The 16,099-nt window shown below is 46.0% G+C and overlaps 8 protein-coding genes across 8 annotated transcripts; 5 read left to right on the top strand and 3 right to left on the bottom strand.

Moving 5' to 3' along the window:
* Window positions 1-47: 47 nt before the first annotated feature.
* Window positions 48-2,678, top strand: JR316_0006051 (ATP-dependent RNA helicase dbp2; the record flags this gene model as incomplete). Its single annotated transcript, XM_047891800.1, has 10 exons — window positions 48-50; window positions 101-349; window positions 404-627; window positions 690-788; window positions 844-1,144; window positions 1,197-1,450; window positions 1,504-1,589; window positions 2,296-2,321; window positions 2,378-2,434; window positions 2,487-2,678. 10 exons carry the CDS (start codon window positions 48-50, stop codon window positions 2,676-2,678), a joined length of 1,491 nt encoding a protein of 496 aa, XP_047749149.1.
* Window positions 2,679-3,015: 337 nt separating this feature from the next.
* On the top strand, window positions 3,016-4,074 carry JR316_0006050 (uncharacterized protein; the record flags this gene model as incomplete). Its single annotated transcript, XM_047891799.1, has 5 exons — window positions 3,016-3,228; window positions 3,287-3,363; window positions 3,419-3,441; window positions 3,495-3,635; window positions 3,689-4,074. The coding sequence occupies 5 exons, from the start codon at window positions 3,016-3,018 to the stop codon at window positions 4,072-4,074; spliced, it is 840 nt and encodes a 279-aa protein (XP_047749148.1).
* A 206-nt stretch (window positions 4,075-4,280) lies between these two features.
* Window positions 4,281-7,685, top strand: JR316_0006049 (uncharacterized protein; the record flags this gene model as incomplete). Its single annotated transcript, XM_047891798.1, has 10 exons — window positions 4,281-4,469; window positions 4,522-4,616; window positions 4,672-5,158; window positions 5,209-5,263; window positions 5,310-5,998; window positions 6,051-6,179; window positions 6,233-6,495; window positions 6,551-6,755; window positions 6,807-7,383; window positions 7,447-7,685. The coding sequence occupies 10 exons, from the start codon at window positions 4,281-4,283 to the stop codon at window positions 7,683-7,685; spliced, it is 2,928 nt and encodes a 975-aa protein (XP_047749147.1).
* Window positions 7,686-7,790: 105 nt separating this feature from the next.
* On the bottom strand, window positions 7,791-8,610 carry JR316_0006048 (Anaphase-promoting complex subunit 10; the record flags this gene model as incomplete). The annotated part of the gene is made up of 5 exons (XM_047891797.1): window positions 7,791-7,866; window positions 7,921-8,022; window positions 8,075-8,253; window positions 8,306-8,366; window positions 8,435-8,610. The coding sequence occupies 5 exons, from the start codon at window positions 8,608-8,610 to the stop codon at window positions 7,791-7,793; spliced, it is 594 nt and encodes a 197-aa protein (XP_047749146.1).
* Window positions 8,611-8,707: 97 nt separating this feature from the next.
* JR316_0006047 (Adenylyltransferase and sulfurtransferase MOCS3-2) lies at window positions 8,708-9,563 on the top strand (the record flags this gene model as incomplete). The annotated part of the gene is made up of 4 exons (XM_047891796.1): window positions 8,708-8,783; window positions 8,841-8,933; window positions 8,993-9,113; window positions 9,170-9,563. 4 exons carry the CDS (start codon window positions 8,708-8,710, stop codon window positions 9,561-9,563), a joined length of 684 nt encoding a protein of 227 aa, XP_047749145.1.
* Window positions 9,564-10,163: 600 nt separating this feature from the next.
* Window positions 10,164-11,327, bottom strand: JR316_0006046 (Tether containing UBX domain for GLUT4; the record flags this gene model as incomplete). Its single annotated transcript, XM_047891795.1, has 6 exons — window positions 10,164-10,213; window positions 10,385-10,570; window positions 10,624-10,746; window positions 10,802-10,937; window positions 10,998-11,155; window positions 11,210-11,327. The coding sequence occupies 6 exons, from the start codon at window positions 11,325-11,327 to the stop codon at window positions 10,164-10,166; spliced, it is 771 nt and encodes a 256-aa protein (XP_047749144.1).
* A 497-nt stretch (window positions 11,328-11,824) lies between these two features.
* JR316_0006045 (PITH domain-containing protein) lies at window positions 11,825-12,780 on the top strand (the record flags this gene model as incomplete). Its single annotated transcript, XM_047891794.1, has 6 exons — window positions 11,825-12,022; window positions 12,087-12,115; window positions 12,186-12,279; window positions 12,330-12,433; window positions 12,493-12,601; window positions 12,676-12,780. 6 exons carry the CDS (start codon window positions 11,825-11,827, stop codon window positions 12,778-12,780), a joined length of 639 nt encoding a protein of 212 aa, XP_047749143.1.
* Window positions 12,781-12,958: 178 nt separating this feature from the next.
* JR316_0006044 (uncharacterized protein) lies at window positions 12,959-16,026 on the bottom strand (the record flags this gene model as incomplete). Its single annotated transcript, XM_047891793.1, has 10 exons — window positions 12,959-13,282; window positions 13,338-13,574; window positions 13,637-13,835; window positions 13,897-14,533; window positions 14,594-15,061; window positions 15,111-15,201; window positions 15,257-15,325; window positions 15,366-15,557; window positions 15,621-15,815; window positions 15,871-16,026. The coding sequence occupies 10 exons, from the start codon at window positions 16,024-16,026 to the stop codon at window positions 12,959-12,961; spliced, it is 2,568 nt and encodes an 855-aa protein (XP_047749142.1).
* Between the last annotated feature and the right edge of the window lie 73 nt (window positions 16,027-16,099).

The raw sequence follows: 16,099 nt of genomic DNA, 5'->3' as shown, positions 1-16,099 counted from the left end.
TGACCGTTTACACGTTTTTCCCCTTCTCCCTTTGCCAAATCAACACAATGGTGAGTCCATCTTACCTGCTTTCAATAATCCCTATAATAATATTCTTCAGAGCTACGGTGGATATCATGGTGGAGGAGGATATGGTGGAGGCGGTGGATATGGAGGTGGAGGTGGAGGTGGAGGCTGGGGTGGTGGTTACGACGACAAGATGTCCAACCTCGGCGGCGGGCTGCGCTCAGTGGATTGGCAGAGCACCAAGTTGACACATTTCGAGAAAAACTTCTATATAGAAGATCCACGGGTTACAGCTCGCAGCGAGCAAGAGATCAATGAATTTAAACGTGCCAAAGAAATGAAGGTGCGTTTTATTCATCAATAGCTTTCCTGATTCGATAGTTAATTGTTAGGATAGGTTCAAGGCCGCAACGTTCCTAGGCCAGTGACCTCTTTTGACGAGGTTGGATTCCCGGAATACCTTATGACCTCCATCCGCGCACAAGGGTTCGATGCGCCTACTCCAATCCAATGTCAAGCTTGGCCAATGGCACTCAGTGGCCGAGACGTCGTCGCTATATCCCAAACGGGCTCTGGAAAGACAATATCCTTCGCCCTTCCGGCCATGTTACACATCAATGCGTTGGTTTTTTCTTATATCTGCTTCCTGATTTCATATTTCTAATAAAATGGCAATACTTTAGTCAGCCATTGCTTGCCCCCGGGGATGGTCCTATAGCTCTTGTTCTTGCACCAACCAGAGAGTTGGCAGTGCAAATCCAGCAAGAGTGCACAAAATTCGGGTAAGGTTTCTTTGTTTGCTCATGATTATTGTGTAACTCAATACCCTCTTCACAGATCTAACTCCCGTATCAGAAACACCGCTATCTACGGTGGAGCACCCAAGGGACCTCAGATTCGTGACCTTCAGCGCGGTGTCGAGATTGTCATTGCCACTCCAGGTCGCCTCATTGATATGCTGGAGACCCAAAAGACCAATCTAAGGCGTGTTACTTACTTGGTCATGGACGAGGCTGACCGCATGCTGGACATGGGTTTCGAGCCTCAAATTCGTAAAATTGTCAGCCAGATCCGTCCAGATCGTCAGACTCTCATGTTCAGTGCTACATGGCCAAAAGACGTCCAAAAGCTTGCCAACGTCAGTACTGGGATTATGCATACCTTCAATTTGTTCTAATCTTTATTTCTAGGACTTCCTCAAGGATATGATCCAGGTCAACATTGGTTCTACAGAGCTGACTGCCAATCATAACATCCAGCAAATTGTCGAGGTCGTCAGTGATTTCGAAAAGCGTAACAAGCTAATCAAGCACCTTGATCAAATTAGCGCGGAAAACGCCAAAGTTCTTATCTTTGTCGCGACCAAACGTGTTGCGGACGATATCACGAAGTATCTGCGTCAAGATGGATGGCCAGCACTTGCCATTCATGGAGACAAAGAACAGTAGGTTTTTTGTTTTCCGTCAGCGTGCGTGTGATCAATGTTACCTTTTTCAGGCGGGAACGAGATTGGGTTCTTGGTGAATTCAAAGCAGGCCGATCCCCCATACTCATTGCCACAGATGTTGCTTCTCGTGGTCTTGGTACGTCGTCTTTTGATAAGTGTTCTCATGCATCAGCGCTTCTGTTTGCATCCATGTCACCAAGGCCAGCCATTGTCTTGAAAGGCGTAATCCTCTGAGTACACTTACTGGGTTCATTTCCAAGATTTTTCTTTTCCAGGCGTCAGGCTTGGGAAATTCAAATCAGTAGATGCATCATCCAGCATGTCCAGTGGATCTCTGCCATCGTGGACGGCGTGTATCCGGAACCGGACAGGTTTAGTGCCAAATCAACAACTGGTACTTTGGAACTGGGCCCTCTGACCTTGCGCAAAAGCTACCCATTTATTCTCCCATATTTCTGGAGTCTGGATGGGGACCGACCAACAAACTCTTCCTCTGTAGTTTCTTGGTTTGCTGCTCGCTGTGGTCACGGACTTTCGGGGAACCTTCTGTTTTTGAGGCACGAAAAGGTTTCTTTTCGGAACCCAGTTTTCACGATGCGTATCATCAACCTGCTTCTATTCTGGATTCCTAGATCCGTGATCAACTTTGTGGTCATGGTGTCCTTGAGTTTTCTCAGTGATGTGGATGCTAGGACGTTTTGCTTGAAACGCTTTGTTTCTCATCCAATGACTTGTATTGACGCATTTCATGTCTTTCTCTCCATGTTCTGTTTGTCTCGCGCATGATCAAAAACCTGTATTATGATACACACTTCTTCACCTTGGCATTATTCATTACGTAGATGTGAAGGATGTAGGATATGTGATCGTAAGTTCATCGGGTTGGGTTGTCTTGTCCTATTAATTACTCATCCTCTTTTTCAGAACTATGACTTCCCTAACAACTGCGAAGATTATATACATCGCATTGGTCGTACTGGCGTACGTTTGTATTGCTCTTCTATTGTCCTGTTTCTGATGCGTCTTTCTTTAGCGTGCAGGCATGAAGGGCATCTCATATACTTACTTCACGACAGACAACTCCAAGAGTGCTAGAGAATTGATCAGCATCCTTAGAGAAGCAAAAGCCGTTGTGCCCCCTCAACTAGAAGAAATGGCTTCATATGGCGGTGGTGGGGGTGGACGTGGTATGCATTTCTTCCCTCTTATCCATCCCTTGCAATGATCGCTAAATGTGTAATTAGGACGCTACGGAGGTGGTGGACGTGGCCGTGGGGGAGGCGGAGGGGGTGGTTATAACCGATATGGTGGTGGTGGCGGTGGTTATGATAGCGGTTACGGCGGCCGCGGAGGAGGTGGCGGAGGAGACCGATGGTAATATCGAGTTGCTGCACATTCTTTTTCTCTAGAGTTTCGTCTACATCAGTTACCATATATTTTTAGACCATGCTTTTGTTTGATTAATCATCAAACACTCTTAATCCAACCATTCCAAGTCATCCCAGGGTGATTGCTTGAACATACTACACAATCTTTGACTTGTAACTTGGCATTTTACGCTCATGTCTGTTTCTGTTGTCAAACAAAGCTTTACAATTGGAGGGATCCAGACGACTATTTTCAAAACCTCCCGAGCACCTGATGGGTCCGTAGCAGTGGTTTTTTTGCTGCATGGCCGACAAGGTTCTGCTGAGGATGTTGTATCTTTCGCAGCATCTTTGTTGCAGAAAGAAAAGGATGTCCCTAAAAGCCGTGGACTGTATGTCGTAACTCTGGTATATCGATATTTTTCCTTCTTCACTGTGTCATAGCCAATTGATTGACTATACCTAGGACCACCGCAATCATGGCGGAAGAACAGTTGAAGTCAGAGCCAACAACACCTGGCAGGAGAAAAATGAATTGCATGCGTAAGTGGTTAAGCTGAACGACATGGTTTGATTGCCATTGATTCGTTGCAAACAGAATGGATATGTACTCTATTCAAGGTCTGTCATCCGTTGGCTATATCTTCCTAGCAAAGCTGATCCTATTGTACCAGTGGGAACGGCTCGAGATATCACCTTCCTGTGTGATTTTTTACCGACATATCTCTTTCCTCACGATGAGTGCAAAGTTGACGCATGGGGAGTGGTTGGAATTAGCCTCGGTGGGCACTCAAGTTGGCTAGCACTGAGCCAAGGTAATCTCAGAGGAACATCTGATGACCAATGTACTCAGTATTCCCTGGCGCAGATCCTAGGATAACTGTCGGCATTCCTATTATTGGATGCCCGGATTACTTGGAGTTGATGAAATACCGCGCCAACGAGAGCGGGGTATCTCTCGAAGCACCGTATATGCCTGTCAGTTTCTTCAAGTTGATCAAGTCGGTCGATCCTGCGTCGAAGGAATACGCATCAATCACAGCAGCGAATCCGTTCTTGGGTAAGAAGATCCTTGTGCTCTCGGGCGAAAAAGATCCTCTGGTTCCCTGGGTGGCAAGTGAAAAGTTTGTGGATAGATTAGAGGTAGGAGATGGAAGCAAAAGGGTATTTCTGCAGAAAGGAGTGGGACACAAGTGCACAGAGGAAATGGTGTCGGAGGCGTGCTCGTTCATCGAGGCCGAGTTGTTGAATTAATTGCACCGTGGGAACATGTATTACATAAGAATCATTCATGACAACGAAATGTTGAAGGGTTTTGTCTTTAAGTGACTGTGAGGCTCCTTGTTGGTTCCATCCACCATCTATATTCTCCAGTTCCTGTTCCGTATCTCTGCTACACGCATATCTTTATTTTATACGGCTTACTAGGTCCCATCGTCTTGGTTTTTACCATCAAGAAAATGCCCCGCCGCTCGCAAACACGCGCGTCAAATCTACACACAGCAATAACCACTTCATCCCCGCCGCCTCTCCATGATTCTATTTCGGAAAACCTCACGTTGCTCCGGAAGCAGTGGAGATGGGCAGCTTTCAGCCAGTTTTACTATACTTTTGCCCAGCTATTTAACACGAACGATGTCACTATTTCTGTGCGTTTGTTATTCATTTTTACTCTATCCCCTGTCTAATTATGCTTTCTAGGATATTGAAAGAGATCTAGTTCACCAGTCCAATACAGTAATATCTCGCATCATGCAGAAATTGCTATACGCCCTTTCCTATGATCGTAAAGTCACGTAAGTCTGCCTTTCCTTGCTGTCGTAGTGGCACTCAACGTCCATCTGTCAACAGCACCGAAAACTGGCAAACTGCTCTGCGCAAGCAATACAATAAACGAGATCCTGCATCAAATCCCCTCGGACCTGAACCTAAGGGGGAAGACAAGGGTACAAAGGAGGAGGAAAAAGAATTGGCGCTACAAGAGTTGGCGCCCGCTGAGCGGTTGGGTCAGGATATCAATGGAAAAGAGTTGGTCGACGGAGAATCTTCAACGCCCAAAGCGGAGTCTGTTTCTCTCGAACACACCAATCCGGACACACCATTACCCGAGACTGCGCAAGGTTCCCGTCAATCAAGTGTGTTAAATAACACAAAGTCAGCCTCTGTTTCGGCGAAAGGGTTACAGAATGAAGAAGAGGAACAAAAGCCATCTGTGAACTGGTTTGACCTTCCGGTGCTTACCAAACTGGAGTCTTTGCATACCCTTGTGGAATGGCAATTCCAAAATCCTATTAGGCTGCGAACCATCATGAAAAGCGACGATGAACTAGCTTCTTGGGTTTGTTGCTTCCTTGAAGTGTCATCCACACAGACTTACTCGAATTATAGCGCGTCGAACCGATTGGTTATGACAGTAAACACAATGCTTATTGGTTTATTGGAGGTGAGTAAATAATATAGCCAATATCCAGCCATACTGATTTTAATAGGCGAACGACTCTGGATCCAGCGTGTACCGCCAAAACCACCAAAGACCCAGGCATCAAAACGTAAGAGACCCACCGGCAAAGTGGCTGATAACAAGGCGTCTTCAAAAGCGGCCAAGACGTCGTCTAAATCCAATCCACCCCCCAAGAAACGCCCCCGCATGGAAGAGGCCAACACGAGTAGCAATGTTCCCTCATCATCTGGACGTCATAGTCGCGCTGCCAAGGATCAGGCTAAAATCAGGCTTGATCTCCAAGCTAAAGAGTTAGCAAAACTTAGTCGCGAAGTTACCAAACCGAACAAGAGCCCGGCTAAACAACCTTCTAGAATGGCTACGCGGGTAGTTGGTACACGGACAAGCGCGAGGCTTAGAGGTCAAGAAGATGAATGGCAACCTATCCCAAACGAGTGGCTGAATAGCCCTGTGAAACCCAAAACTCGCACCTCTGCGGCTAAAGTATTGAAAACGGGTTTAGAAAGTGACGAGGAAAGTGATCTGACAGAGCTCAGTGAAGACGATGCCGACGAAGATCATGGTGAAGATCAGGTTGAGGAAGTTGAGCAACCTGCTGAACCCGCCTCGATCAATATTGAGGCTACAAGTGCCGTATCACAAGCTGCAGATGAAATGAATGAAAAGGAGAAGGTGAATGTGGAGGATACTTTCTCTGACTTTACAGAATGGGAGACAGTAAGGATATAACATTACATATCGCCTTCGAGATTCTGACTCGCTTTGCTAGCTTTGTGTGACATTATTTGAGTGGGAGCATATAGCAGAACGGTTTGCAAATGCAACGTACTATGCGGAGAAAGCCCTTTATAAACTTTTGGTTAATGACATTGTTCCGGCCATCACCCATGAGCTCAGAGTAAGACATTTTTGTGTATCTGTTTGGCATCTCCTTACATATTTTTACCCCAGGAAATTGAAAAGAAACGCGAGCTGGAAGAAGCATTAAGTCACAGAAAGAGGTCGTCCCGTCTTGCTATCAGGGAAAGCGAACGTGAAGAAGCTCGTTTGGCTGCAAAAAGAAAGCAGGAAGAAGAAGAAAAGTTCAGTCGTACTCGACGATTGGAAGCCAGGCAACAGAAAGAAGAAGAGGAACGCATTAAACGTGAAAATGCAAGAGAGCAACGGAGGAAAGAAAGAGAGGCTCGTGAAGAATCACGAAAAGCTCTTACGGCGTATGTTTTCATCTCAATTGGATTGCAAAACACCATTTAAATCTTTTCCCTTCAGGCAAGAAAACCTGGCGGCGGAACAAGCTGCAGCTAAAGCCAAAAGTGCACAAGAAGCCAAGGCCAAGGCTAAAGCCAATCAGGCTAATCGCCAAAATATTGCAAATGGAAAGAATGGGAATCACAGCGGTAGTGGATCTCGGACGCCTGCTGGGGAAGACTGGGAGTTATCCTGTGAAATCTGTCATCGTCAAGGAATCAATCTGGTGAGTAGTTTCTGTCCATCACAAGTGTATGTACTTATAAACTCGGTTTAGGACGATGGTACTCCCATGATGTCTTGTGGTAGATGTTCTAAGTGGCAACACATACGTTGCCACGACCGCGCAGATCAGGCGGCAGGTCGTCCTCGACGGAATTGGGACGCTGTTGACTTTATTTGCAAAAACTGTCGCGCAGTCCAACAAAACAGTTACCACAGAGACAGCATGCAGATGTACAATAACGCGCATCATCACCAGATGGCTGCTCCTTCACAAACGCATCCCTATCGGCCTTATCCACAACAGCAACACATGAATTCACAATCTGATCGCCATGTACCTTATCCAGATTACAGAGGAGGCGTCACCCCTCAGCAACAAAGTTTTTATGTTCGACCATCCTATGCCCAACACCAGCAAAAACTTCCAACACAGTATAGGAATGCGCCACCTCCATCAGCCAACATAGGGCGGCCAACGATATCATTCAGTCACTATCAACCTTCCGAACATGGTTTCTCACCTGGTCCGCAACCCACCTATGCGGACCAACAACACCCCTATTATGGAGTGCCGAACCCTCAGTATCGTGCCCCTCCTTCCACTTCATCACCATACAAACCCCAGGCAAGTTTTGATTAATGCATTATACATGAACGTAATTGACAATAGAATTATTCTCAGTCAACTCCAGCTTGGAATATCACCACTCCTGCACATGCCCCTGGGTATGCACTGCCCCATAATGGAGCAGCTGCCTCATCCAATCCTACCCAATATAGAAACTCTGCCCATGAACATCGTCCAGATATAATCCCCACAAACGAACCTCCGCCGCAATTATATCCGCGATATCCGGAGCAACATTATCAATATCCTCAATCTAATAGCAAACACCTTCCTACATCATATCAGCCACCGTTGGGTAGATAATCAACCCGTTTTACTTCTTTAATCTGTATAATACAATTTTGATTTATTGGATAATAATACAGCTTTGTAGAACTTTGTTACATTAGAGTATGCTATAGCCATTCCTTACCGAATTGTTTCATACATTTTAAATGCAGGCGATTGGAATGGGAATGGGTCATCATCGATAGCGGAGCTTTCGCTAATCAACGGGTGTAAGAAACGTATATTTTGCAAAACGAGGTGAATAACACACTCTATTGGTCCGAGGACGCGTAAACCGCGAACATGGGTATCTTTGCCACTCATGTGGTTAGCAGCCACAATAATTTGCAGAACGTAGGCATAAACTGGGTTGCTGTGAACAATCCAATACTTAGATAGGCCAAAGAATATTCAGAAAAGCTTACAGGCCATCACCGTCTTCATTTGGCTCGGATGAAACATCGAAGGTGATCCAACCATCAGGTTTATCTAAAGTGACGATGCGAACATCTTGCAAGTCACTGAGGCCCGTTCCAGCGCGTATAGCCAATGTAGATGGAGTGTAAGAGTCGTCGAGGGGGAAATTGAGGTAAATGCTTATTTTCTGGATAATTTATCAGCAATAGTGCTTTGTTGAAGTTGGCTTCCGTTCTTACTTGAATAGCCATTTTTCTGGGAAATTCAATGGTAATATAATGCGGCTGAGGGCCATCCGAGCTAATCAAAAAGGAAAAGGAGTGAACACTGTATAAATCCAGAGAAAATAACGAAAGCAATGTGCTTACTGCCAGAAAGTGTCAGGATCGCCATCCAGAAGGCATTCCGCGCCAAACCCAAATTTGTAAGAAGACACAGACCACTTTGCGCGTGAAGAGATATCAGGGTATTGCAGTGTCGGGAATTTCTTTATGCCTGTGTGGTGGGCAAGGGAATTTGTGTCTTCTGGAGGTACTAGGTTCATAGGTCGCAGCAAACAACAGGACAATCAAGTCGCGTCCAAGTCCAACGCGTACCCAAATGAGCTTTCATTATGTAATAATTGTTAAAATCCTTCTCCAATGACCACAACCATCCCTTTACAAAACTACCAACGATATGGTCGTCAAATGATTCTAGATGGGTTCGGCCTGCCCGGTACGCTTGTCGCTCACATACTCCCCCACAGTTCCCTTCCATGATATTGTGCAAAAGGACAGATCAAGCTACATCAAGCCTCTGTTGTCGTTGTCGGTGCAGGAGGTCTGGGATGTCCAGCTCTTCAATACCTTGGAGCTGTAGGACTTGGTATGCAAGAGTTAATAATGTGTAACGCAAAGGTCTTATTTTTAATAATTCGCGTCTAGGTCGTCTAGGGATTGTAGATCATGATCGCGTCGAGCTTTCGAATCTACAGCGGCAAATTCTTCACAATGAAGACACTCTTGGGATGTATAAAGCCGAATCTGCAGCCCTGGCTTTGAAAAGGTATCTATTTATTTATTTCACCAAATTCTCTGCTCATACTGCTATTTTCCAAATAGAATGAATTCAGGTCTTAATATAGACGTCATGACTATTGCGCTAACTGCAGACAATGCGCTATCCCTGCTACGTCCTTATGATGTTATCCTAGACTGCACCGATAATGCGGCCACGCGATACCTACTTTCAGATGCGGCTGTCGCACTGAACAAACCTCTCGTCAGCGGAGCTGCCCAAAAGTTTGAGGGCCAGCTCTGTGTGTATAATCTTGGACCGACAGGACCATGCTACCGATGTTTGTACCCAACACCACCCCCTCTGGATGCTGTGGGCAGCTGTGAAGAGCTGGGCGTCCTCGGTGTTGTTACAGGAATAATTGGCAACATGCAAGCATTAGAAACTATCAAAATTATATTGGGCACAAATGGTACTATTTTCTCCTTTGAAGCCTAAGACAATTAATTCATAGTGTGCCTTGCTCGTTTTTAGATCAGACGCCCACAATGCTGCTTTTTTCTGCTCTTGGTTCTCCCCCATTCCGGACTATAAAACTACGTCAGAAAAAAGTGACATGTACCGCCTGCAGTGATCCCAGCAACGCTCTTAGGTCTATAACCAGTACAGATTACGTGCAATTTTGTGGAGGACCGATCCCAGACTGGGTCAATGAAGGACGGGTCCCTGGTGAGACTGGCCATCGGATCCAACCCCAGGTGTGTAATTATTGAATTTCAATAATGATATATTGATGTTCCTATAGGCGTTGCGTGACCTATTGTCGTCTCCTAACCCTCCTAAAATAATTGACGTCCGACCTCATACTGAATACGGAATTTGTTCGTTGCCTAGTTCTGAAAGTGAGTAGCGATCCTGTTGGGAAAACGCATCAGCTAATCCTGCCAGCAGACATTCCTCTCAAGGAGCTATTAGTCAAGCCAGAGAATTACATTCCAAGCGAATCCCCTGTTTATATTGTTTGCAGACTGGGAAATGACTCTCAAATCGCTGCAGAGGCTCTTAGGCGTGTTAAAAGCGATTTGGTCGTCAAAGATGTCATTGGAGGTTTGCGAGCATGGACTGAACAAGTAGATTCCAATTTTCCACTGTATTGATAAAATAATAGAACAAATAAACAGATGATGATACTCTAATAGTACAGGAAAGTAGAAAGCAATTCCATAGAAGAATATATTAACGTCAAGCCACGTTTTATTTTTCTGTCGAAAAAGAGTATTACTTCACAGCCAAATAAATTGCAAAATACAGGCACTTACTCTGCCCCAATTTCAGCCATTTAGGCATCTTGACTTCCCCACCACTCGTCTTGGGTTTGGCAGAAGGGGTTGATGAGCTAGAAGGGCTCTTGTCGTCTTTGCCTTTGTCATCATTAACCGGTGGTGATGGAAGGTCTACGGCTTGTTCAAGGACGAATGGCGCAAGAGGAGCAGGAACATTCACATCTAGAATACACGGTAAGGAAACGGGACAAGGTGATACTGATATTTAAACACACGGTTTAGCTTGTCATCTTCGAATCTAAGTAATAGGACCGACGATGGCGCCAGCTGCAGTGAAGCGAGAGTTTGATCCCGTACAGTGGGATCCGACACCTTGAGATCGCGTTTTGGAGGCTGATCTGCAGGAGATGACGGATTAATTCGGATAAGAATGAATCCAAAGGATACACCCACATAGTATAAACTTGATAGGCTTTACATCCTCTCGAAGACACCCCCTCACAAAGGCATAGACTGATCTGATCTTGTTGGTCGACGGAAAGCTCTTCTCTAAGATAGTCTGGTCCAGAAACTTGATGCGGATTCTAGTCTGCAATTCATTGTCAACATTTAATCAGAGTTGTCAATATTGAGGATGCGGCAGGCTAACCTCTGGCCATCTATTGAGTTTAGCAGCCGCCTCGGCTTCACGCACTGCACGGACTTTGAGGGGTGCATTGACAAGAGCTTGAGTCCGGGCGCTCAATGTTGCTTGAGCAGCTTGAAGATCTGCAGCAGTAGGAGTGAAATAATCATCTGATAGCTCAGCTAGTCACACCTGTCAGACAAGCACAACTCGCCCTTATGACTATACATGCTCACCAAGAGGTGCAGGTGATCGTGCAGTCGGTCGAAAGACTTTGAAATCGGTAGGCAGTTGCTCAGAAGCGGGGACAGAAGACGTTTGTGGGGCTTGAGGAGTTGACGATGATTCTGACATTGTTCAAGTAATGAGAGAGAATAAACGATGGTATACGCGAAACTACTGCGATACGAATACATTAGGTAATCTAAGAAAACGACAGGCGGACACTAACATCTAGGAATTCTCTAGAACTGTCTTTCTGTTACCTGAAATAAGTATGTCAGCAAGAATATCGGAGATGGGTATGCAACAGTGACAAGAAGTTCAGCAAAAGAAAGCTGTCTCATGGCCCATCCCCAGGATGCACTGGCGGGTGATCCCTTTGGTATGAGGATGGAGACGATCGAACGCAAATTACTTAAAAACATCATAGAAATATAGAGAAATTGAAGAATACCGCACTAACCTCAAATAAGAGTGGACGATGAGGCAAGTAATGGTAGTGAGGAAAGCAAGAAAAGAAAAAAAGAAAGGTCGACCGTGAAGGAACCATGTTGTTTACGCTTGTTGAATAGAAAGGCCTCAGCAGTCGTAATAGGGGCTTGGGCGCGTCTCCACCGTTATTTCATACGATGTCCCACCAACACCACGACGGCTGCGGCCACGAAAGCCATGACCACGATCACGATCATGACCACGACCAATCTAACCTTGGATATCAAGACAATCTCTTCATCCACATCGACCGCCAAAACGTCGTAGCTCTCAATGCAGTCGGAAATGCTCCAAACATAATAAAACCGTGGCATGCCCGTCTCGACGAAGCCCAGGTGCGCCAAACACTAGGCAGAGACGGTGTAAGATCCGCGCACTTACACATCATCTTCGAAACAGTTTCTTGAATCGGATGCAGATGATCAACTGTAATGTCCTTTTCAATTCGATGCCATACTCATCCAGCGTTAAGCGTATAAATTTGCATCGTTATTTCAGAATCATACGCATTCCTTTCACTGGATCAGTAAGACTGAAGGCTATGCTACTCAAAGCTGGCCCCGAAGGGCAAACGCCTGCAAAGATTGCCCTAGTATGTTCTACTTAACTATTTTTAGTAGACGCAATCTTATCGAAACTTAGTTCGCTAATCAAGAGTCCCTCGACTTTGACGATATCCCTGACAAGACTCCTACACAGGAGTTTGACATCCCTCGCAACCGAGAAGTTGGCGAGTACTCTCTAAAGTAATTGTTTCTATATAAACCGTGACATCAGTACCCTCAACCATACTGCACGTTCGCAGAACAGCCAAGTTCTCCAATGTTTCACACATCACAGTCTTCGTCCCTGCCTCACAAGGTGCTGATACATCGCGAATATATTACCTAGGATTCCTTGGGACATGGACTCAGGTATGTCTAGCTTGCGTTCAACTTCACCTTGACGGTGCACAATTTAATGTATTCAATTATTTTAATGCCCCCAGCACAAATCCCAACCTATAATTACAGTATATGAAGCACAAGCGAACATCGCCGATCATGAAAAAATACAGGGTATGGACGGAACATGGACCGCGCCCGGCCATTAAAGTTTAATAAGGAGTCGTGCAAGAAAGTGAAAGGATACGGTAGTGCAAAGAAAAAAAAATCCGTGGAAGACTAGAAGTAAGAAATGAAAAATGTAATGTAGCATAGCAAATTGTCATGTGTGTCATTGTCTTCTCTAACCCATGCAAGTGTGATGAATATGATGGAATCGTATCAGAATCAACCCTGCAAGTTCATGTTGTTACCGGTATCTCCTGACCGCTGAACAAAGGACTGCATGATCTCATCGCTGAAGTTGTTTTGATTGCCCATGCCAAATCGAGCAAGCGAGGCTGGTACCGAAGGTTGGGGTGCATTCATGTTTAACGGAGGTCCGGCCTGAGAGCGCTGAGCTGCCAGCATTGCAGCCATGAAATTTTGGTTTGCAACCATGTTTGGTGGGAACCCAGTATTATTACTTGGCTGTAGTTGCGGAGGTCGTTGCTGTTGCTGCTGCTGCTGCTGCTGCTGTGGATATGCGCGCAAAAACATAAGAAAGACATTCTGCGATGAAACAAAAGAATGAAAACACTGTTTGACTCACGTTTATCCCATTTACCCTATTTCGCAACTGATTTAGCAAATAGTTTTGCACACGATCGGCAGGCAAGGTCTGTATCTGTTGCAGCGCTGATGGAGAAATGTTGAACTCATTTAATAACATCGCCATTGGCTTCGGTAGATCAGGGAGGCCAGTCAAGGCGAAGAAGGCACCGATTATCTTGCCGTTCGCTGGTATCAGCAACGCGTTTTTCGTCTGGCCACCGGTAGGTGTTGTCCATGCCACGGTAGCATACTAAAAAGTTGACGGTGAGTTGATATCGCTTTAGCAACCTAAAAAAACAGGCAAAAACGCACAATTTTCCGCTCTGTTAAAAGGGAGACCAGTTGTTTATAGCTAGTATTGTTGCGGTCTGGATCTGCTACATTGTTCTGGGGTATTATTTGGCACAACGCAGGTTTAAATCGATGGATCCACATTTGAAGTTCTGCTTCTGTCACCAAATTTTCTCGAGTCGGAGCGAGAACCATCTCTATAGGCCATGTATGTTCATGACTAACACAGGTAGATAACATTGGTCAGCGTTTGAGCAATATCGCAGATGTAGATAGCGCACCATTCAGTTCCTTGCATGAAATACGCAGCAACCAACGTTTGCATAGCTTTTTTACCCATAGCACCCACGCCGCTCCAGAGCATAGGGCCTTGCCAAACCGGTTGGCGCTGTTGGCCGTCTGCACTTAGCATCGGTGCCCCAGGTGCCAACGGCATATTCGGCGGCACTGCCAGACGATTAGGCATCGCGATTGACGGCGCGATGTTATGCATGGGGTTGCCACTAAGCATGGGATTAGGCAATCCGCCAACCTGTGGTGGTGGTGGCGGCTGTAGCTGTTGGGATTGTAGTAGGTGTTGCGCCTGTGCCTGCGCCTGCGCTTGCTGTTGTTGTTGCTGCTGCCTGGCTCTGTTTTGTTCGAGCATCTTGAGCATCTGGGCGTTGATGCCCCCGTTTTGCTGCGGCATATTGTTGGGAGGTGAGGGAATAGCGGCTGGGTTCATGGGGAAATTAGTATCGCTGAAGGATCGTATGTGCTGAATTTGAGGAGGTGGGTTTGGACCATTCGGAGCCATAGATCCACTCGGTGGCATAGGCATATTCGATGGCGTGGGGTGATTGTTGTCAGGAGACAAAGGATTGCCTGTTGTATTTGGCCCAATCATCTGTTGCGAAGCAATAAGCAGTTTGTAAAACGCTGAAGCAAATGAATCAGTCAATAGAAACAAAGCTGATTCATTAAAAAAAGTCAAAAAACCTTGTGCTTGCGCTGTAAGCTGGTTCATTAATTGTTGAGGAACCGTATTCTGGATACTGTTAATAACACTTTTGAACATTATAAGAATTTTTCCATTATTTTCAAACTTTTCGCGCATCTCTTTGGTGAGCTCCTCTACCAACTTGATATCGCCAGCAAGTTTAGCAGTATTGAATCTATTATGGAGCGCCGACAACTCCGTTGCCGCATGCTTGAGCCTCTCGCTAAACTGGCTAACCTGAGCAGGAGATAAGGTAGGCAACTGGGGTGGCCCTGGTTTATGTTGTTGTGGTGGTGGTGCGGGGCGAATAGGTTGAGTATGAGATGCAACGGTTGGAATATGCGATACTGAAGGGGTCGGAGCTTTGGGAGCTGGCTTAGGCGATTCTGTATTCGGTTGAATGCGAGGTCGCTTGGGATCTGGGGCACGTTCAATAGGTTGTTCATTAACGCGTTTTGGAGGTGTTGCTATATGAAATATTAAGCTAGTGTTTATATTAGACAGAATAATACTAACCTTTTGATTGAAGTGGAGGCGGGAACGAAGCGAGAAGAACTACATGCGGGCTGTACACCGTGAACCAAGGAGCAGAGCCACCGGTTACCACCTAAATTGTGAATGAATACCATGACGGGGAATGCAATAGCCATCAAGAAACGCACTGCAGAGTGGAGATCCTGAAATCGTGACAGACCTGGCACAAGGCTGATGGTAGTGTAATTGATGTTTCTCTATACAAGAGGTGAGATGTGCCCCTGAAATTGACGCGACGAGAAAGCTCGCCTTTTTTAGTTCATGAGGGAGTGAATCCCAGTCAATGTTGTCGAGCGCGGCATTATCATTATATATAGGATGGAGAGACGAATCCGGCGGTGATGCAGCGACATGAATGATGTGTGAAATAAACGGTGAACTAGTTGATCCATCTCTTGGCAAGGCGAGGCTGAAGAGGATATCGAACAACTAAACGGGCGAGTCTAGTGGTGAGTGAGACTGATCCGGCAAAGTAGTCTTGCAAAGACAGACCTCTAGGGTAGCTGCAAACCCGTCAAGGGCAGCCATACCCTTGCCTCCTCCAGAATTTGTCAAGCCGATGCCAAAATGGGAAACGTCCTCCATCATCTCCTTGAAGAAGGCTGGGCGGTCTGAGAAGAAGCGCTTGCACAGAATGGGTGATGGGGCGGTATCAGAAGGACCATAGGAGACGAAAGCGATCTTGAACTGAGAAGTGTGGGGTGAGAAGAGCGAATACGAGGAGGAAGTGAACTGGAAGTACCTGGGCGTGAAGGTGGTTATCGTGAAGGCGCTTGATGAGAGAGGTTGAATAGTCAGTGAGCTTCTTGCAGAATTCGTGGCCGACGGCGAGAGAGGCCTCTGCCAGGAAGACGACGGCGACAGTCTCTTTGGAGGAGGAGGAAGAATCTGCAGCCATGGCAGGAGGAAGAGTTGTTCAGTCAATGATGTCCTCAACAGTGCCTGATTACATATTCAATCAATTCCGTGCC

The sequence above is a fragment of the Psilocybe cubensis genome, chromosome 5 (genome assembly GCF_017499595.1).
Source record: "Psilocybe cubensis strain MGC-MH-2018 chromosome 5, whole genome shotgun sequence".
NCBI classification, from domain to species: domain Eukaryota; kingdom Fungi; phylum Basidiomycota; class Agaricomycetes; order Agaricales; family Agrocybaceae; genus Psilocybe; species Psilocybe cubensis.
Note: the sequence above shows the minus strand (reverse complement) of the source record. Positions and strands in the feature narration are given on the sequence as shown.